The 23,027-nt window shown below is 40.8% G+C and overlaps 1 protein-coding gene across 1 annotated transcript; it reads left to right on the top strand.

The window, feature by feature from the left end:
• Nucleotides 1-279: 279 nt before the first annotated feature.
• On the top strand, nt 280-22,931 carry LOC146422075 (coiled-coil domain-containing protein 25; the record flags this gene model as incomplete). Its single annotated transcript, XM_085046758.1, has 7 exons — nt 280-319; nt 3,699-3,750; nt 5,494-5,569; nt 14,550-14,653; nt 19,224-19,426; nt 22,191-22,236; nt 22,690-22,931. Coding segments are annotated over 7 exons (551 nt in total), but the record flags the coding sequence as incomplete, so codon positions are not given.
• Between the last annotated feature and the right edge of the window lie 96 nt (nt 22,932-23,027).

Genomic DNA, 23,027 nt, shown 5'->3' with positions numbered 1-23,027 from the left:
AGGATTTTCCAGGGTTGGCTTTGGATTTGGGATGGGAAGATTTAGGGGTTGGAAATCCTGGGATTTGGGGTTGGGGTTGGATTTTGGGGTTGGGAATTTTGGGATTTTCCAGTGGGGTTGGAAATCTTGGGATTTAGGTTGGGAATTCTGGGAAATCTGGGATTTGCCAGGCTTGGGGTTGGATTTGGGGTTGGGAATTGTGGGATTTGGGGTTGGGAATTCCCATTTTTCCCATTTTTTTTCCCTTTTTTCCCATTTTTTTTCCCATTATTCCCCCAGATGAAGACCTGATCAAGTACGGCTGGCCTGAGGACATCTGGTGAGTTCTGCCATCCCAGAATTCCCTGGAAAAACGGGAATTTGGGGAATTCTGGGGTGGGAAAAACTCCCTGAGCTGCCAGATCCCAACATTCCCTGGGGGAATAAACAGGGTTGGGATCCTGGGAATTCCTAAAAATTCCTAAAAATTCCTGGGAATCTTTTCCTGCTTCCTTTTCCCCTTTTTTCCCCTTTTTTTCCTCCTTTTTTCCTCCTTTTTCCCTCTTTTTCGCCCCTTTTTTCTCCCTTTTTTCTCCCTTTTTTCTCCCTTTTTTCTCCCTTTTTTCTCCCTTTTTTCTCCCTTTTTTCTCCCTTTTTTCTCCCTTTTTTCCCTCTTTTTTCTCCCTTTTTTCTCCCTTTTTTCTCCCTTTTTTCTCCCTTTTTTCTCCCTTTTTTCTCCCTTTTTTCTCCCTTTTTTCTCCCTTTTTTCTCCCTTTTTTCTCCCTTTTTTCTCCCTTTTTTCTCCCTTTTTTCTCTTTTTTTTTTTTTTTTTTTTTTTTCTCCCTTTTCTCTCCTTTTTCTCTCTTTTTTCTCCCTTTTTTCTCCCTTTTTTCCCTTTTTTTCCTTTCCCCCATTTTTTCTCCTTTTTTCCCCTTTTTCCCCCATTTTTCCTCCCTTTTTCCACTTCTTTCTCCCATTTTCCCCCCTTTTCCCATCCCCCAATTCCCAATTAATTCCCTAATTCCCACAATAATTCCACTATCAATTCCCTTAATTCCCACAATTCCCACAATAATTAATTCCACAATTCCCCCAGTTCATTCCCCAAATCCACAATCAATTCCTCAAATAATTCCCAAAATTCCCCAAAATTCCCGAAATTCCCCCAAATTCCCCAAAATTCCCAAAATTCCCCCAAAATTCCCCAAAATTCCCCAAAATTCCCCCAATTAATTCCCACAATTCCCTCAAAATTCCCCTAATTCCCACAATAATTCCCAAAATTCCCACAACAATTAATTCCCACAACAATTAATTCCCCAATGAATTCCCACAGTAATTCCCACAATTAATTCCTCTAATTCCCACAATTAATTCCCACAAATTCCCCCAATAATTCCCCCAATAATTAATTCCCCCAATAATTAATTCCCCCAATAATTAATTCCCCAATAATTAATTCCCAATAATTAATTCCCCAATAATTCCCAATTAATTCCCCTAATTCCCAATAATTCCCCACAATTCCCCCAAAATTCCACAATTAATTCCACAATTCCACAACTAATTCCTCAAATTCCCCCAAAATTCCCAAAAATTCCCCCAAAATTCCCAAAAATTCCCCCAAAATTGCCCCACAATTCCCCCAATAATTCTCACAAAATTCCCACAATTAATTCCCCCAATAATTCCCACAATTAATTCCTCTAATTCCCCAATAATTCCCCAAAATTCTAAAAAAATTCCCAAAATTCTAATCATTCCCCAATTAATTCCACAATTCCCCAATTCCCCCAATAATTAATTCCCCAATAATTAATTCCCCCAATAATTAATTCCCAATAATTAATTAATTAATTCCCCAATAATTCCCCAGTAATTCCATGATTCCCACAATTAATTCCCACAATAATTCCCTAATAATTCCTCAATAATTCCCTCAAAATTCCCCAAATTCCCAATTAATTCCCAAATTCCCCAAAATTTCGAAATTCCCCCAAAAATTCCAAATTCCCCAAAATTCCCAAAATTCCCCCAAAATTGCCCACAATTCCCCCAGTTCTCACAAAATTCCCACAATTAATTCCCCCAATAATTCCCACAATTAATTCCTCTAATTCCCCAATAATTCCCCAAAAATTCACCAAAAATTCCCCAAAATTCCCCAATTAATTCCCAACAATTCCCACAATTCCCCTAATAATTCCCCCAATTAATTCCCCCAAAGTTCCCCAATAATTAATTCCCAGAAATTTCCCCAATTCCCCAATAATTAATTCCCCCAATAATTTCCACAATTAATTCCCCAGTAATTCCTCAATTAGTTCCACACAATTCCCCCAATAATTCCCCAAATCACAATTAATTCCCAAATTCCACAGAGTTCCACAATTCCACAATAATTAATTCCCCCAATTCCCCCAAAATTCTCCCAATAATTCCCACAATTAATTCCTCTAATTCCCACAATTCCCCTACTAATTAATTCCCCCAATAATTAATTCCCCAATAATTAATTCCCCCACTAATTAATTCCCCCAGTAATTCCCCCAGTAATTCCCATGATTCCGAATTAGTTCAATTAATTCCACAATTAATTCCACAATTCCCCCAACAATTCCCCCAAAATCCCCAAATTCCCCAAAATTCCAAAAAAATTCTAAAATCCCCAATATTCCCAAAATTCCCCAATAGTTCCACAATTAGTTCCCTGGGAAAAGATTAATTCCCACTTTTCCCTGGTTTCCCCAAAATTCCCCCAATTAATTCCCCAAAATTCCCCAAAATTCCCCCAAAATTCCCCAAATTCCCCAAAATTCCCACAAAATTCCCACAAAATTCCCACAAAATAACTCAAAAATCCCCCAAAATTCCCCCAATAATTCCCCCAATTAATTCCCACAATTAATTCCCCTAATTTGCCCAATTAATTCCCCAAATTCACAACAATTCCCACAATAATTCCTATTAATTCCCACAATTAATTCTCACAATTAATTCCCCAAAATACCAATAAATTCCCCCAATTAATTCCCCCAATAATTCCCCTAATTCCACAATTAATTCCTAAGGATTCCCCAATAATCCCACAAAATTCCCACTATTAATTCCCCCAAAATTCCCCAAAATACCCTCAATAATTCCCAATAAATCCCAAAATTCCCCCATAATTCCCCCAAAAGTTCAAAATTCCCAAAAGGTTCCCAAGGGATTCCCCAAAAATTCCCCAAAAAATTCCCCAAAAATTCCTCAAAAATCCCCCAAAATTCCCCCAATAATTCCCACAATTCATTCCCACAAATTTCCCCAATTCCCACCATAATTAACTCCTCTAATAATTCCCCCAATAATTCCCACAAAATTCCCACAATGAATTCCTCTAATTCCCACAAAATTCCCCTAATTCCCACAATAATTCCCCCAAAATTCCCCAAAAATTCCCCCAATTCCCACAATAATTAATTCCCACAATAATTCCCACAATTAATTCCCACAATTAATTCCCACAATTCCCACAACTAATTCCCTCAAAATTCCCCCAAAATTCCCCCAAATTCCCCAAATTCCCAAAAATTCCCAAAAATTCCCCCAAAATTTCCCCCAAAATTCCCCCAAAATTCCCCCAAAATTCCCAATTAATTCCCAAAATTCCCAAAATTCCCAATTAATTCCCAATGAATTCCCAATTAATTAATTCCCAATTAATCATTTCCCTGCAGGTTCCACGTGGACAAGCTCAGCTCTGCTCATGTCTACCTGAGGCTGCACAAGGTGACCTGGGAATGCTGGAATTCCTGGAATTCCTGGGAAATCCTGGAAAATCCTGGAAAATCCTGGGAATCCAGGGAAATCCTGGCAATTCCAACCCCAAATCCTGGGAATTCCTGGAAAATCCTGGGAATTCCAACCCCAAATCCTAGGAATTCCATGGGAATTCCAACCCCAAATCCCCTGGGAATTCCTGGATTTTTCCCTGGATTTTTCCCTGGATTTTTCCCTGGATTTTTCCCTGGATTTTTCCCTGGATTTTTCCCTGGATTTCCTGGGAATTCCAATCCCAAATCCCCTGGATTTTCCCTGGATTTTTTCCTGGATTTCCATGGGAAATTCCATGGGAATTCCAATCTCGAATCCCCTGGCAATTCCTGGATTCCCCTGGATTTTCCTGGATTTTCCCAGGGATTTTCCCTGGATTTCCATGGGAATTCCAATCCCAAATTCCCTGGATTTCCCTGGATTTTTTCCTGGATTTTCCCTGGGAATTCCTGCATTTCCCTGGATTTCCATGGGAATTCCAACCCCAAAATCCCTGGGAATTCCTGGATTTCCTTGGATTTCCTGGATTTCTTGGATTTCCCCTGGATTTTTTCCTGCATTTCCCTGGGAAATTCCATGGGAATTCCAACCCCAAATCCCCTGGGAATTCCTGCATTTCCCTGGATTTCCTGGATTTTCCCAGGGATTTTCCAGTATTTTCCCAAGGATTTCCCTGATTTCCCTGGGAAATTCCCTGGGAATTCCAATCCCAAATCCCCTGGATTTTCCCTGGATTTTTTCCTGGATTTCCATGAGAAATTCCATGGGAATTCCAACCCCAAATTCCCTGGATTTGCCTGGACTTTCCCTGGGAATTCCTGGATTTTTCCTGGGAATTCCTGGATTCCCCTGGGAAATTCCATGGGAATTCCAATCCCAAATCCCCTGGGAATTCCTGGATTTTCCATGGATTCCCCTGGATTTTGTCCTGGATTTCCCTGGAATTCCTGAATTTCCCTGAATTTCCCTGGATTTTCCCAGGGATTTTCCAGTATTTTCCCAAAGATTCCCCTGGATTTCCCTGGGAATTCCAATCCCAAATCCCTTGGAATTCCTGGATTTTCCCTGGATTTATTCCTGAATTTCCCTGGATTTTCCTGGACTTTTTCCTGGATTTCCCAGAATTCCCTGGATTTTCCCTGGGAAATTCCATGGGAATTCCAACTCCAAATCCCTGGGAATTCCTGGACTTTCCCTGGATTTCCCCGGATTTTCCCAGAGATTTTCCAGTATTTTCCCAAGGTTTTCCCTGGATTTCCATGGGAATTCCTAGATTTCCCTGGGAAATTCCATGGGAATTCCAACCCCAAATCCCTGGGAATTCCTGGAATTCCTGGATTTCCCCTGGATTTCTCTGGATTTTCCCTGGATTTCCTGGGAATTCCAATCCCAAATCCCTGGGAATTCCTGGATTTCCCTGGGAATTCCTGGATTTTCCAGGATTTCCCAGGATTTTCCCAAGGATTTCCCTGGATTCCTCTGGGAAATTCCATGGGAATTCCAACCCCAAATCCCCTGGGAATTCCTGGATTTTCCCAGGGATTTTCCAGTATTTTCCCAAGGATTTTCCCTGGATTTTTTCCTGGATTTCCCTGGGAAATTCCATGGGAATTCCAACCCCAAACTCCCTGGGAATTCCTAGATTTCCCTGAATTCCTGGAATTCCCCGCATTCCCAGCTTTCTCTCTCTCCCTGCAGGGTCAGACGATGGATGACATTCCCAAGGAGGTTCTCACTGACTGTGCTCACCTGGTGAAGGCAAACAGCATCCAAGGTGGGGAAATTCCAGGGAAATTCCTGGGAAATTCTGGGAAAAACTCTGGGAAAATTCATGGGAAATTTCTGGAAAAATCCTGGGAAAGGTCTGGGAAAATTCCTTGGGAAAATTCCTGGGAAATCCTGGAAAATCATTGGGAAGATCATTGGGAAATTCCTGGGAAAATCCTTGGGAAAATCCTGGAAAAATCCTGGGAAAATCATTGGGAAATTCCTGGGAAAATTCCTGGGAAATTCTGGGAAAATCTTGGGAAAAACTTTGGGAAATTCTGGGAAAAATTCCTGGGAAAGGTCTGGGAGAATTCCTGGGAAAATCATTGGGAAAATAATTGGGAAATTCCTGGGAAAATCCTTGGGAAATTCCTGGAAAAATCCTGGGAAAATCATTGGGAATATCCTGGGAAAGGTTTGGGAAATTGTTGGGAAAATTCCTGGAAAAGGTTTGGGAAAATTCCTGGGAAATTCTGGGAAAATCTTGGGAAAAACTTTGGGGAAAATCATTGGGAAATCCCTGGAAAAATCCTGGAAAATCCTGAAAAAACTCCTGGGAAACTCTGGGAAAATCATTGGGAAATTCTTGGGAAAATCCGGGAAAATTCCGAGAAATCCTTGGGGAAATCATTGGGAATTCCTGGGAAAATTCCTGCGAAATTCCTGGAAAATTCCTGGGAAAATTCTGGGAAAATCATTGGGGAAATCCTGGGAAAATTCCTGGGAAATTTGTGGGAAAATCATTGGGAATATCCTGGGAAAGGTCTGGGAAAATTCCTGGGAAATTCTGGGAAAATTCCTGGGAAATTCTGGGAAAATCATTGGGAATATCCTGGGAAATTCCTGGAAAAATTCTGGGAAAATTCCTGGGAAATTCCTGGAAAATCATTGGGAAAATCCCTGGGAAACTCTAGGAAAAATCATTGGGAAAATCTGGGAAAATTCCTGGAAAAATCATTGGGAAATGCCTGGAAAATCCTTTGGAAAATCCTGGGAAAATCCTGGGAAAATTCCTGGAAAAATCCTGGGAAAATTCCTTGGGAAAATTCCTGGGAAATTCTGGGAAAAATCCTGGGAAATTCCTGGAAAAATCACTGAGAAATACCTGGAAAATCCTTTGGAAAATCCTGGGAAAGGTCTGGGAAAATTCCTGGGAATTCCTGGGAAAATCCTGGGAAAATCATTGGGAATATCCTGGAAAATTTCTGGAAAAATCCTGGGAAAGGTCTGGGAAAATTCCTTGGGAAAATTCCTGGGAAATCCTGGGAAAGGTCTGGGAAATATCCTGGAAATTGCTGTGAAATTCCTGGAAAATCTGTGGAAAAAATCATTGGAAAATCCTGGGAAAATTCCTGGAAAAGGTCTGGGAAGTCCTGGAAATTCCTGGAAAAATGCTGGAAAATCCTTGGGAAAATCCTTGGGAAATCCCTCTATTCCCAATTCCCAGTTTTCCCCTTAAAATTCCCAACATTTCCAACACAAACCCATTAGGAAATCCCCAAATTCCCAATTTTTTCCCCCAAAAATTCCCAACATTTCTACTTTGAATCACCATTGGGAAAAACACCAAATTCCCACTTTTTTTCACCCCAAAATTCCCAACATTCCCATGGGAAAAACACCAAATTCCCACTTTTTTCCTCCCAAAATTCCCAACATTCCCACATTAAATCAAGATTGGAAAATCACTGAATTCCCAGATTTTTCCCCCAAAAATTCCCAACAAAAAACCTATTGGAAAAACCACCAAATTCCCAAATTTTCCTTCCCAAAATTTCCAATATTCCCATCCTGAATCAGCACTGCAAAAGCACCAAATTCCCATTTTTTCCCAAAAATTCCCAACATTTCCACCTTCAGGCAACATTGGAAAAACCACTGAATTCCCACTTTTTTTCCCCCCAAAATTCCCAACAAAAACCTATTGAAAAACCACCAAATTCCCAGATTTTCCTCCCCAAAATTCCCATCATTCCTCCTAGGAAAGGAATCAATTCCCAAGTTTTTTTTTCCCCCAACATTCCCATTGGGAAAATCACCAAATTCCCACTTTTTCCCCCAAAAAATTCCCAACAAACCCATTGGGAAAATCACCAAATTCCCAAATTTTTCCCCAAAAAATTCCCAACATTTCTACTTTGAATCAGCATTGGGAAAACACCAAATTCCCACTTTTTTTCCTCCCTAAATTCCCAACATTCCCACATTAAATCAAGATTGGAAAATCACTGAATTCCCAGATTTTCCCCAAAAAATTCCCAACAAACCCATTGGGAAAACCACCAAATTCCCAATTTTTTCCCCAAAAATTTCCAGCAAAAACCTATTTTGAAATCACCAAATTCCCACTTTTTCCCCCCAAAATTTCCAGCAAAAACCTATTGGGAAAATCACCAAATTCCCAATTTTTTCCCCCAAAATTCCCAACATTTTCCCCTTGAAGCAGCACTGGGAAAACACCAAATTCCCTGGTTTTTGTCCTCCCAGAATTCCCAAATTTTGGGTTTTTCCTGTTATTTTCTGGCTGGTTTTTATCCCAGGCTGTAAGATGAACAACATCACTGTGGTTCCCTTTTTTTTCCCATTTTTTTCCCATTTTTCCCCATTTTCCCCATTATTTTTCCCATTATTTTTCCACTTTTTTCCCCATTTTTCCCCATTTTTTCCCATTTTTTTCCCATTTTTTTCCCTTTTTTTCCCATTTTTTTCCCATTTTTTTCCCATTTTTTTCCCATTTTTTTCCCATTTTTTTCCCATTTTTTTCCCATTTTTTTCCCATTTTTGTTCCCATTTTTTCCCATTTTTTCCCATTTTTTCCCTTTTTTTTCCTCCTTTTTTTTCTCATTTTTCCCCCATTTTTCCCCATTTTCCCCATTATTTTTCCCATTATTTTTCCACTTTTTTTCCCATTTTTTCCCATTTTTTCCCCATTTTTTTCCCATTTTTTTCCCATTTTTTTCCCATTTTTTCCCATTTTTCCCTTTTTCCTCCTTTTTTTTCTCATTTTTCCCCATTTTCCCCATTATTTTTCCCACTATTTTTCCACTTTTTTCCCCATTTTTCCTGTAATTTTTCCCATTATTTTTCCCCATTTTTTTTTGCTTTTTCCTCAGATTTTTCCCCTGTTTTTTCCCTTTTTTAACTTCATTTTTCCCTGATTTTTCCTGGGTTTTTTCCCCATTTTCCCATTATTTTTTCTGTAATTTTTCCCATTATTTTCCCCATTTTTCCCATAATTTTTCCCATTATTTTCCCATTATTTTCCCCATTTTTTCCCCTTTTTTCCAGCTGTTTTTTCCCATAATTTTCCATTTTTCCTGTAATTTTTCCCATTATTTTTCCTGTTTTTTTCCCCCATTTTTCCCATTATTTTTCCCATTATTTCTCCCATTTTCCCCATTTTTTTCCCATATTTTCCCATTTCCAGGCTGCAAGATGAACAATGTCACTGTGGTTTACACTTTTCCCTGATTTTTCCCATTTTTTCCCCTTTTTCCTCCCTTTTTTCCTCATTTTTTCCCCGATTTTTCCTGTAATTTTTCCCATTACTTTTCCCCATTTTTTCCCTCACTTTTCCTGGATTTTTCCCATTATTTTTCCTGTAATTTTCCCTGTAATTTTCCCCATTATTTTTCCCATTTTTCCTGTAATTTTCCCCGTTTTTTCCTGTAATTTTCCTCATTTTTCCCTCATTTTTCCCTCATTTTTTCCCCGTTTTTTCCCATTATTTTCCCATTATTTTCCTGTTTTTCCCCCATTTTTCCCCCATTTTTTTCCCCATTATTTTCCCAACTTTTCCCCATTATTTCCCAGGCTGCAAGATGAACAACATCACTGTGCTTTACACTTCTTTTCCCATTATTTTTCCCATTTTTTTTCCCTTTTTTTTCCCCATTTTTCCTGTAATTTTTCCCATTATTTTCCCGTTTTTCCCCATTACTTTCCCCATAATTTCCCCATAATTTCCCCATTATTTTCCCAATTTTTCCCCATTATTTCCCACTTTTCCCAGGCTGCAAGATGAACAATGTCACTGTGCTTTACACTTCTTTTCCCATTATTTTTCCCATTTTTTTTTCCCATTTTTCCTGTACTTTTTCCCAGGTTTTTTCCCCATTTTTTTCCCATTACTTTTCCCATTTTTCCTGTAATTTTCCCCATAATTTTCCCATATTTTCCCACTTTTCCCAGGCTGCAAGATGAACAATGTCACTGTGCTTTACACTTTTTTCCCTCATTTTTTCCCCAATTTTTCCCCTTTTTTCCCTTTTTTCCCCTTTTTTTCCCCTTTTTTCCTCATTTTTTCCCCATTTTTTCCCCTCATTTTTTCCCTTTTTCCCATTATTTTTCCTGTAATTTTTCCCATTACTTTTCCCATTTTTCCCATTATTTTCCCCATTGTTTTTCCCATTACTTTTCCTGTAATTTTTCCCATTATTTCCCATTATTTCCCATTATTTCCCATTATTTCCCAGGCTGCAAGATGAACAACATCACTGTGGTTCCCATTTTTTTCCCATTTTCTTCCCCTTTTTTCCCTCATTTTTCCCTCATTTTTTCCCCATTTTTTTTCCCCTTTTTTCCTTCATTTTCCCTGATTTTTCCCGAGTTTTTTTCCGTTTTTCCCATTATTTTTCCCATTTTTTCCCCATTTTTCCTGTAATTTTTCCCATTATTTTTCCCATTATTTTTCCCATTATTTCCCCATTATTTTCCCAATTTTTCCCCATTATTTCCCAGGCTGCAAGATGAACAATGTCACTGTGCTTTACACTTTTTTTCCCAATATTTTTCCCTTTTTTTTTCCCCTTTTTTCCCCTTTTTTCCCTCATTTTCCTGGATTTTTCCCATTATTTTTCCTGTAATTTTTCCTGTAATTTTCCCCATTATTTTTCCCATTTTTCCTGTAATTTTCCCCATTTTTTCCTGTAATTTTCCTCATTTTCCCCTCATTTTTCCCTCATTTTTTCCATGTTTTTTCCCATTATTTTCCCCATTTTTTCCCCCATTTTCCCCATTTTTCCCCAATTTTTTCCCCATTTTTTCCCCATTTTCCCCCAAATTTTCCTGTGGATTTTTCCCATTTTTTCCCCAGTTTTTTCCCATTTTTCCCTCATTTTTCCCTCATTTTCCCCCAATTTTTCCCAATTTTTCCTTTTTTTCCCTTTTTCCTCATTTTCCTTTTTCCCATTTTCCTAATTTTCATTATTTTCCCATTATTTTTCCTGTAATTTTCCCTCATTTTTCCCTCATTTTTTCCCCAATTTTTCCCATTATTTCCCCCATTTTTTCCCTTTATTTTCCCAATTTTTCCCCATTATTTCCCAGGCTGCAAGATGAACAATGTCACTGTGCTTTACACTTTTTTCCCATTATTTTTCCCATTATTTTTCCCATTATTTTTCCCATTATTTTCCCATTATTTTTCCCATTATTTCCCCATTTTTCCTGTAATTTTTCCCATTACTTTTCCCCATTTTTTCCCCTGTTTTCCTCATTTTTTCCCCGATTTTTCCTGAGGTTTTTTTCCTGTTTTTTCCCATTATTTCCCATTATTTCCCATTATTTCCCATTATTTCCCAGGCTGCAAGATGAACAATGTCACTGTGCTTTACACTTTTTTCCCATTATTTTTCCCATTATTTTTCCCATTATTTTTCCCATTATTTTTCCCATTATTTTTCCCATTATTTTCCCCATTATTTTTCCCATTTTTCCTGTAATTTTTCCCATTACTTTTCCCCATTTTTTCCCCTTTTTTCCTCATTTTTTCCCCGATTTTTCCTGAGGTTTTTTTCCTGTTTTTTCCCATAATTTTCCCATATTTTCCCATTTTTCCCAGGCTGCAAGATGAACAACATCACTGTGCTTTACACTTTTTTCCCTCATTTTTTCCCCAATTTTTCCCCTTTTTTCCCTTTTTTCCCCTTTTTTTCCCCTTTTTTCCTCATTTTTCCCCTCATTTTTTCCCCTCATTTTTTCCCTTTTTCCCATTATTTTTCCTGTAATTTTTCCCATTACTTTTCCCATTTTTCCCATTATTTTCCCCATTGTTTTTCCCATTACTTTTCCTGTAATTTTTCCCATTATTTCCCCATTATTTCCCCATTATTTCCCATTATTTCCCATTATTTCCCATTATTTCCCCATTTCCAGGCTGCAAGATGAACAACATCATTGTGGTTCCCATTTTCTTCCCATTTTTTCCCTCATTTTTCCCTCATTTTTTCCCCATTTTTTTTCCCTTTTTTCCTTCATTTTCCCTGATTTTTCCCGAGTTTTTTTCCGTTTTTCCCATTATTTTTCCCATTTTTTCCCCATTTTTCCTGTAATTTTTCCCATTATTTTTCCCATTATTTTTCCCATAATTTCCCCATAATTTTCCCAATTTTTCCCCATATTTCCCCATTTCCAGGCTGCAAGATGAACAATGTCACTGTGGTTTACACTTTTTTTCCCAATATTTTTCCCTTTTTTTTTCCCCTTTTTTCCCTCATTTTCCTGGATTTTTCCCATTATTTTTCCTGTAATTTTCCCTGTAATTTTCCCCATTATTTTTCCCATTTTTCCTGTAATTTTCCCCATTTTTTCCTGTAATTTTCCTCATTTTTCCCTCATTTTTCCCTCATTTTTTCCCATTATTTTCCCATTATTTTCCCATTATTTTCCCATTATTTTCCCATTATTTTCCCCCATTTTTCCCCCATTTTTCCCCCATTTTTTCCCATTATTTTCCCAATTTTTTCCCATTTTTCCCAGGCTGCAAGATGAACAATGTCACTGTGCTTTACACTTTTTTCCCATTATTTTTCCCATTATTTTTCCCATTATTTTTCCCATTATTTTTCCCATTATTTTTCCCATTATTTTTCCCATTATTTATTTTTCCCATTTTTCCTGTAATTTTTCCCATTACTTTCCCCCATTTTTTCCCCTTTTTTCCTCATTTTTTCCCCGATTTTTCCTGAGGTTTTTTTCCTGTTTTTTCCCATAATTTCCCCATTATTTCCCATTATTTCCCAGGCTGCAAGATGAACAATGTCACTGTGCTTTACACTTCTTTTCCCATTATTTTTCCCATTTTTTTTTCCCATTTTTCCTGTAATTTTTCCCAGGTTTTTTCCCCATTTTTTTCCCATTACTTTTCCCATTTTTCCTGTAATTTTCCCCATAATTTTCCCATATTTTCCCATTTTTCCCAGGCTGCAAGATGAACAACATCACTGTGCTTTACACTTTTTTCCCTCATTTTTTCCCCAATTTTTCCCCTTTTTTCCCTTTTTTTCCCCTTTTTTCCTCATTTTTTCCCCATTTTTTCCCCTCATTTTTTCCCTTTTTCCCATTATTTTTCCTGTAATTTTTCCCATTACTTTTCCCATTTTTCCCATTATTTTCCCCATTGTTTTTCCCATTGCTTTTCCTGTAATTTTTCCCATTATTTCCCCATTATTTCCCATTATTTCCCCAATATTTCCCATTATTTCCCAGGCTGCAAGATGAACAACATCACTGTGGTTCCCTTTTTCTTCCCCTTTTTTCCCTCATTTTTCCCTCATTTTTTCCCCATTTTTTTCCCCTTTTTTCCCTCATTTTTCCTGGATTTTTCCCATTATTTTTCCTGTAATTTTTCCTGTAATTTTCCCCATTATTTTTCCCATTTTTCCTGTAATTTTCCCCATTTTTTCCTGTAATTTTCCTCATTTTTCCCTCATTTTTTCCCCGTTTTTTCCCATTATTTTCCCATTATTTTCCTGTTTTTCCCCCATTTTTCCCCCATTTTTTCCCATTATTTTCCCAATTTTTCCTCCATTTTTCCCAGGCTGCAAGATGAACAATGTCACTGTGCTTTACACTTCTTTTCCCATTATTTTTCCCATTATTTTTCCCTTTTTTTTCCCCATTTTTCCTGTAATTTTTCCCATTATTTTCCCATTATTTTCCCCATTTTTTCCCCTTTTTTCCAGCTGTTTTTTCCCCATAATTTTCCCATTTTTCCTGTAATTTTTCCCATTATTTTTCCCATTATTTCCCCATTATTTTCCCAATTTTTCCCCATTATTTCCCAGGCTGCAAGATGAACAACATCACTGTGGTTTACACTTTTTTCCCATTATTTTTCCCATTATTTTTCCCATTTTTCCTGTAATTTTTCCCATTACTTTTCCCCATTTTTTCCCCTTTTTTCCTCATTTTTTCCCCGATTTTTCCTGAGGTTTTTTTCCTGTTTTTTCCCATAATTTCCCCATTATTTCCCATTATTTCCCAGGCTGCAAGATGAACAATGTCACTGTGGTTTACACTTTTTTCCCCATTATTTTTCCCATTTTTCCTGTAATTTTTCCTGTCATTTTCCCCCCATTTTTTCCCATTTTTCCTGTAATTTTTCCCATTATTTCCCCATAATTTTCCCCATATTTTCCCACTTTTCCCAGGCTGCAAGATGAACAATGTCACTGTGGTTTACACTTCTTTTCCCATTATTTTTCCCTTTTTTTTCCCCATTTTTCCTGTAATTTTTCCCATTATTTTCCCGTTTTTCCCCATTACTTTCCCCATAATTTCCCCATTATTTCCCCATTATTTCCCCATTATTTTCCCAATTTTTCCCCGTATTTTCCCACTTTTCCCAGGCTGCAAGATGAACAATGTCACTGTGGTTTACACTTTTTCCCCCATTATTTTCCCATTATTTTTCCCATTATTTCCCCATTTTTCCTGTAATTTTTCCCATTATTTTCCCATTATTTTCCCCCATTTTTCCCCCATTTTTCCCCCATTTTTCCCCCAATTTTTCCCCATAATTTTCCCCATTATTTCCCATTATTTCCCAGGCTGCAAGATGAACAATGTCACTGTGGTTTACACTTCTTTTCCCATTATTTTTCCCATTTTTCCTGTAATTTTTCCTGTCATTTTCCCCCCATTTTTTCCCATTTTTCCTGTAATTTTTCCCATAATTTTCCCAATTTTTCCCCATTATTTCCCAGGCTGCAAGATGAACAATGTCACTGTGGTTTACACTCCCTGGAGCAACCTGAGGAAAACTGCAGATATGGATGTTGGGCAGATCGGATTCCATCGGCAGAAGGACGTGAGGAGATGGGAAATGGGAATTTGGGATGAAAAAATGGGAATTTGGGCTCAAAAAATGGGAATTTGGGGTGGAAAAATGGGAATTTGGATCAGGAAAGTGAGAATTTGGGGTGGGAAATGGGAATTGGGGTGGGAAAATGGGAATTCTGGAGGGAAAATGAGAATTGGGAATGGGAAAATGGGGATTTGGGGTGGAAAAATGGGAATTCTGACAGGAAAAATGGGAATTTGGGGTGGAAAAATGGGAATTCCAGAGGGGAAAATGGGAATTTGGGATGGAAAAATGGGAATTTGGGATGGAAAAATGGGGATTTGGGGTGGAAAAATGGGAATTCTGACAGGAAAAATGGGAATTTGGGCTCAAAAAATGGGAATTTGGGATGGAAAAATGGGAATGGGGATGGGAAAATGGGAATTTGGGGTGGAAAAATGGGAATTCCGGATGGAAAAATGGGAATTCTGGAGGGAAAATGGGAATTGGGAATGGGAAAATGGGAATTTGGGATGGAAAAGTGGGAATTCCAGAGGGGAAAATGGGAATTCTGGAGGGAAAAATGGGAATTTGGATCAGAAAAATGGGAATTTGGGATGGAAAAGTGGGAATTTGGATCAGGAAAGTGAGAATTTGGGGTGGGAAAAATGGGAAATTGGGATGAGAAAACGGGAATTCCAGAGGGAAAAATGGGAATTCTGGCAGGAAAAATGGGAATTGGGGTGGAAAAATGGGGATTTGGGATGGAAAAGTGGGAATTTGGGGTGGAAAAATGGGAATTTGGGGTGGAAAAATGGGAATTTGGGCTCAAAAAATGGGAATTTGGGAGGGAAAAATGGGAATTCCGGAGGGAAAAATGGGAATTTGGGATGGAAAAATGGGAATTTGGATCAGGAAAGTGAGAATTTGGGGTGGGAAAAATGGGAATTTGGGGTGGGAAAAACGGGAATTCCAGCAGGAAAAATGGGGATGGGAAAGTGGGAATTTGGATCAGGAAATGGGGATTTGGGTAGGAAAACCAGGAATTTGGGTGGGAAAATGGGAATTTGGGGCTGGAAATGGGAATGGGGAATGGAAGAATGGGGATTTGGATCAGAAAAATGGGAATTTGGGATGGAAAAGTGGGAATTTGGATCAGGAAAGTGAGAATTTGGGGTGGGAAATGGGAATTGGGGTGGGAAAATGGGAATTCTGGAGGGAAAATGAGAATTGGGAATGGGAAAATGGGGATTTGGGGTGGAAAAATGGGAATTCCAGAGGGAAAAATGGGAATTCCGGAGGGAAAAATGGGAATTCCGGAGGGAAAAATGGGAATTTGGATCAGAAAAACGGGAATTTGGGATGGAAAAGTGGGAATTTGGATCAGGAAAGTGAGAATTTGGGGTGGGAAAAATGGGAAATTGGGATGAGAAAACGGGAATTCCAGAGGGAAAAATGGGAATTCTGGCGGGAAAAATGGGAATTGGGGTGGAAAAATGGGAATTTGGGGTGGAAAAATGGGAATTTGGGCTCAAAAAATGGGAATTTGGGGTGGAAAAATGGGAATTTGGGGTGGAAAAATGGGAATTCCGGATGGAAAAATGGGAATTTGGGGTGGGAAAATGGGAATTCTGGAGGGAAAATGGGAATTGGGAATGGGAAAATGGGAATTTGGGGTGGAAAAATGGGAATTCTGACAGGAAAAATGGGGATTTGGGCTCTAAAAATGGGAATTGGGGTGGGAAAATGGGAAATTGGGATGAGAAAACGGGAATTCCAGAGGGAAAAATGGAAATTCTGGCAGGAAAAATGGGAATTGAGGTGGAAAAATGGGGATTTGGGGATGGAAAATGGGGATTTGAGCTTAAAAAATGGGAATTTGGGGTGGGAAAAATTGGATTTTGGGCTCAAGAAATGGGAATTTGGGTGGGAAAGTGGGAATGGGGAATGGGAAAATGGGAATTTGGGATGGAAAAATGGGAATTTGGGTGGGAAAATGGGGATTTGGGCAGGGAAATGGGGATTTGGGTGGGAAAATGGGAATTTTGGGATGGGAAAGTGGGAACGGAGATGGAAAAATGGGAATTTGGGTGGGAAATGCTGATCTGGGATGGGAAAATGGGGATTTAGGGTGGGAAAACGGGGATTTGGATCAGAAAAATGGGGATTTGGGCTTAAAAAAATGGGAATTTGGGGTAGGAAAATGGGAATTTGGGCAGAAAAATGGGAATTTGGGGTAGGAAAATGGGAATTTGGGGATGGGAAATGGGAATTTGGGTGGGAAAAATGGGAATTGGGTGGAAAAAGCAGGAATTTGGGCTCAAAAAAACGGGAATTTGGAGTGGGAAAAGTGGGATTTTGGGAATTCTCCCATTGGGAAAACACCGATTCCCAGTTTTCCATGCAATTCCCAACATTCCCACCTTGGGGCAGCACTGAGCCATTTTTCCCATTGGGAAAACTCTGAATTCCCAGTTTTCCCTTGGAATTCCCAACATTCCCACCACAAACCACAACCAAGGCACTTTTCCCATTGGGAACATACTGAATTCCCAATTTTCCCAGAATTCCCAACATTCCAGCACAGACTAGGATCACAGTGTATTTTCCATCCCAAACCACCCAAATTCCCAATTTTCCTGTGGAATTCCTAACATCCCAGTGCAAACTAGGATTGCAGTGTTTTCTCCATTGGAAAACCACCCCGAATTCCCAATTTTCCCACACAATTCCCAATGTTCCCACCATCAGGGCAGCATTGAGCCATTTTTCCCATTGGGAAAACACCCAATTCCCAATTTTCCTGCAATTCCCAACATTCCCACCACAACCCCCATTCCCCCATTGGAAACCACCGGAAAAACACTGAATTCCCAATTTTCCCCACAATTCCCAACATTCCCAACACAAACCCCAACCAGGGCATTTTTCCTATTGGAAAACATCCCAAATCCCTAATTTTCCCTGCAGAATTCCCAACATTCCCAGCTTGAAGCAGCACTGAGGCATTTTTCCCATTGGGAAAGCACTGAATTCCCAGTTTTCCCTCAGAATTCCCAATATTCTGACCAAAAACCACCATCAGGGCATTTCTGCCATGGAGAAACCACGGAATTCCCAGTTTTTCCTCCAACATTCCCACCGTGGGGCAGCACTGAGCCATTTTTCCCATTGGGAAAACACTGAATTCCCATTTTTCCCTCGGAATTCCCAACATTCCCACCGCAAACCACAATCAGGGCATTTCCACCATTGTTAAGGTGCAAAATTCCCAGTTTTCCCCACAATTCCCAACATTCCCACCACAACCCTCACCCACATCATTCCCCCATTGGAAAACATCCCAAATTCCCATTTTTTTCCCTATTGGGGAAAACACTGAATTCCCATTTTTCCCTCGGAATTCCCACCATTCCCATCCCAAACCAGGATCACAGTGTATTTTCCATCCCAAACCACCCCGAATTCCCGATTTTCCTATGGAATTCCCACCATCCCATCCCAAACCAGGATTGCAGTGTATTCTCCATTGGAAAAACACCCTGAATTCCTGATTTTCCTGTGGAACTCCTAACATCCCAGTGCAAACTAGGATTGGAAAAACACCCTGAATTCCCAATTTTCCTGGAGTTCCCACCATCCCCATCCCAAATCAGGATCACAATGTTTTCTCCATTGGGAAAACACCTGGAATTCCCAATTTTCCTGGAATTCCCACCATTCCTATCACAGACTAGGATCACAGTGTATTTTCCATCCCAAAACACCCTGAATTCCTGATTTTCCCCTGGAATTCCCAACATTCCCATCCCAAACCATGATTGCAGTGTTTTCTCCATGCCAAACCACCCGGAATTCCCAATTTTCCTGGAATTCCTGGGAATGGGGAATGGGAATTCCTTGGGAATAGGAAATGGAATTTTCTGGGAATGGGGAATGGGAATTCCTTGGGAATAGGAAATGGAATTTTCTGGGAATGGGGAATGGAGAATTCCTGGGGTCCTGGGAATGGGAATTCCTGGGAATGGGAATTCCTTGGGAATGGGGAATGGGAATTCCTGGGAATGGGAATTCCTTGGGAATGGGGAATGGAGAATTCCTGGGAATGAGAAATGGGAATTCCTGGGAATGAGGAATGGGAATTCCTGGGAATGGGGAATGGAATTTTCTGGGAATGGGGAATGGAGAATTCCTGGGGTCCTGGGAATGGGAATTCCTGGGAATGGGAAATGGGAATTCTCTGGGAATGTGGGAAGGGAATTCCCTGGGAATAGGAAATGGGAATTCTCTGGGAATATGGGGAATGGGAATTCTCTGGGAATGTGGGAAGGGAATTCCCTGGGAACGGGAAATGGGAATTCCTGGGAAGGAGCTGGAGGAGCTCCAGGAATTGTGAGAATTTTGGGGGTGTGAGGGTTTGGGGGAAACGATGGTTTTTTTTTGGGATAATCGTGGATTTGGGGCGTTGGTGGAATGGGAATTCCTGGGTTGTGGGAATTCCTGGGAATGTGGGATGGGAAATGGGAACTCCTGGCAATGGGGAATGGGAACGGGAATTCCCTGGGAGCAGGAAATGAGGAATTCCCCGTTGTTCCAGGTGAAGATGGTGACGGTGGAGAAGAAGGTGTCGGAGATCCTGCACCGGCTGGAGAAGACGCGCGTGGAGCGATTCCCGGACCTGGCGGCGGAGCGCGAGGCGCGGGATCGGCAGGAGAGGAGCCTCCGGAGAGCTCAGCTGCAGGAGCAGAGGAAACGGGAGAAGGAGGAGCTGCGCAGGAAGAAGGAGATGGAGGAGCTCCGGTGGGAATCTGGGAATTTATTGTGGGAATTTATTGTGGGAATGGATTCTGGGAATGGATTATGGGAATTTGTTGTGGGAATTTGTTGTGGGAATGGATTCTGGGAATGGAAAACGGGAATTTATTGTGGGAATGGATTCTGGGAATGGAAAATGGGAATTTATTGTGGGAATTTATTGTGGGAATGGATTCTGGGAATGGATTCTGGGAATGGAAAATGGGAATTTATTGTGGGAATTTATTGTGGGAATGGATTCTGGGAATGGATTCTGGGAATGGATTCTGGGAATGGAAAATGGGAATTTATTGTGGGAATGGATTCTGGGAATAGATTCTGGGAATTTGTTGTGGGAATTTGTGGGAATGGATTCTGGGAATTTGTTCTGGGAGTTTCTTGTGGGAATGGATTCTGGGAATGGATTCTGGGAGTTTCTTGTGGGAATGGATTCTGGGAATTTGTTGTGGGAATGGATTCTGGGAATGGATTCTGGGAATTTATTGTGGGAATTTATTGTGGGAATTTATTGTGGGAATGGATTCTGGGAATTTGTTGTGGGAATTTGTTGTGGGAATGGATTCTGGGAATTTGTTGTGGGAATTTGTTGTGGGAATTGATTGTGGGAATTTCTTGCGGGGTGTGAGAGTTTGGGGAAAACGTGGGGAAATACGGTGGTTTTTTGGGATAATCGTAGATCTGGGAAATGGTGGTTCTCCTGGAAGAATTGTGGGTTTGGGGTGTTGCTGGAATGGGAATTCCTGGGAATGGGGAATGGGAATTCCTGGGAATGGAGAATGGGAATTCCTGGGAATGGGGAATGAGAATTCCTGGGAATGGGGAATGGAGCAGGAAGCATGGGATTGCGAGGAGAGGAGTTGTGCAGGAAGAAGGAGATGAGGAGCTCCGGTGGGAATCTGGGAATTGATTCCGGGAATTCCGGGAATTTCTTGTGGGAATGGATTCTGGGAATGGATTCTGGGAATTTGTTGTGGGAATTTGTTGTGGGAATTGTGGGGTGTGAGGGTTTGGGGGAAATGCAGGGAAATACGGTGGTTTTTTGGGATGATCGTGGATTTGGGGTGTTGGTTGTGTTGGTGGAATGGGAATTCTTGGGAATGAGGAATTTGGGAATTCCTGGGAATGGAGAATGGGAATTCTCTAGGAATGGAGAATGGGAATTCCTGGGAATCCGAGAATGGGAATTCCCTGGGAATGGGGAATGGAGAATGGGAATGAAGGGGAATGGGAAATGGGAATTCCTGGGAGTGGAAAATGGAGAATTCCCTCGGAATGGGGAATGGGAATTCCCTGGGAATATGGGAAATGGGGAATTCCTTGGGAATGGAGAATGGGAACCCCTGGGAGTGGCAAATAGGGAATTCTCTGGGAATGGAGAATGGGAATTCCTTGTCAATGGGGATTCCTGGGAATGGGAAATGCAAATTCCCTGGGATTATGGGGATTTGGGAGTTCCTGGGAATGGGAAATGGAGAATTCCCTGGGAATGGGGAATTCCTGGGAAGGAGCTCAGGTGGGAAGGAAGGAATTCTGGGAATTCTGGGAATTCCAGGATGTGCAGATTTGGGGGAAATGGTGGGTTTTTGGGATAACTGCAGTTCTGGGAAATGGGGGTTTTTTGGGATAATGGTGGATTTGGGGTGTTGGTGGAATGGGAATTCCTGGGAATGGAGAATGGGAATTTCCAGGAATAGGAATTCTTGGGAATGGCAATCTCTGGGGATAGGAAATGGGAATTCCTGTGGTTCTGAGAGTTCCTGGGAATGTGGGATGGGAAATGGGAATTTCACTGGGAATGTGGGAAGGCAGTTCCCTGGGAATGGCAATTCCTGGAAATGGAGAATGGGAAATTCTTGGGAATGGGAAATTGGAATTCCTGGGAATAAGAAATGGGAATTCCCTGGAAATATGGGAAATAGGGAATTCCCTGGGAATGGGAATTCTCTGGGAATGGGAATTTGGGAATTCCTGGCAATGGGAATTTCTGGGAAGGAGCTGGAGGAGCTCAGGTGGTTAGGAATCCCAGGAATTATAGGAATTCTGGGAATTGTGGGGTGTGAGGGTTTGGGGAAATTGTGGGTTTTTTGGGATAATCATTGTGGTTTTCCTGGGATAATTGTGGATTTGGGGTGTTGGTGGAGTGGGAATTCCTGGGAATGGGAATTCCTGGGAATGTGGAATGGGAAATGGGAAGTCTTGGCAATGGGGAATGGGAATTCCCTGGGAACAGGAAATGGGAATTCTCTGGGAACGGGAATTTGGGAATTCCCATTAGATGGGGAGAGTTCCTGGGAATGGAGAGTTCCTGGGAATTCTCTGGGAATATGGGAAATAGGGAATTCTTTGGGAATGAGAAATGAGGAATTCCCTGGGAATGGGAAATGAGAAATCTCTGGGAATATGGGAAGGGAATTCCCTGGGAATGGGAATTTGGGAATTCCCTGGGAGTGGGAAAAAGGAAAAGGAAAAGTTGGGAATCCTGAGGGATTGGGAGAGGAGAGCCTGGAATTCCCTCTGGAATTCCCAAAAATCCGGGAAAACAGGGAATGAGCTGAGCTCCCAAATCCAGGATTTTCCCGGAAAAAAACCTCAGGAAAAGCAGCTTTGGGTTGAATTCCCAAGAAAAACGACAGAGAATCCATGCTGGGAGAATTCCAGAGGGAAATCCCTCGGGATTGCTGGGATTGGATCCTTGTTCTCCCAAATTCCCGTTAACAAATTCGGGATTTTTCCGGAATTTTCCCCGCAGGAGTTACTCGTCGCTGATGAAAGCCGAAAACATGTCGTCCAACCAGGTAATTCCCGGGAATTCCTCGGGAAAAATCCCGGGATTTTAGCGGGAAATGGGAATTCTCCGTGCTGGGAATTGTCCCAGGAAAAGTTGGGATCATCCCAGAATTCCCTGATCCCTCAAATTCCGGGAATCCCAGCAAATCCCAAATCCTGAAATTCCCTGATCCCTCAAATTCCCGGGAATTCCAGCAAATCCCAACCCGTGGGAATTCCCAAATCCCGAAATTCCCAAAATTCCCAAATCCCAGAATTGCCTGATCCCTCAAATTCCCAGAATTCCCAGCAAATCCCAAATCCTAAAATTCCCAAATCCCAAAATTCCTAAATCCCAGAATTCCTTGATCCCTCAAATTCCCGGGAATTCCCAGCAAATCCCAAATCCCAGAATTTCCAAATCCCGAAATTCCCAAATCCCAGAATTCCCAGAATTCCCGATTTTCCCGTTTTTCTCGCAGGACGGCAACGACTCCGACGAGTTCATGTGAGGATGGATTTTCTCCGTGGAATTCCAGGAATTCCCAACCTCTCCATGCCAGAAAAAAAAAAAAAACCCCAAAAAATTCCCGGAAAAAGGAACTCTGATTTCCTCCCCGGAAAACCTCGGGAATGTTGGGGGAAAATCCGGGAATTTTGCCCTAAGGACAACGGGAGGGAATTCCTGGAATTCCGGGAGAGAACAAAGCCTGGAGTTTCCGGATGCCTCTGGAATTCTTCCCGACGGGGATTTTTCGGGGAATTTCGGGATGGAAATTTGGGATTTCCGGGTTTTCCAGGAGGGTTTTCCCGTCGGAAT

The sequence above is a fragment of the Lichenostomus cassidix genome, unplaced genomic scaffold (assembly GCF_008360975.1).
Source record: "Lichenostomus cassidix isolate B80296 unplaced genomic scaffold, HeHo_3.0 HiC_scaffold_528, whole genome shotgun sequence".
In the NCBI taxonomy this organism is placed as follows: domain Eukaryota; kingdom Metazoa; phylum Chordata; class Aves; order Passeriformes; family Meliphagidae; genus Lichenostomus; species Lichenostomus cassidix.
Note: the sequence above shows the minus strand (reverse complement) of the source record. Positions and strands in the feature narration are given on the sequence as shown.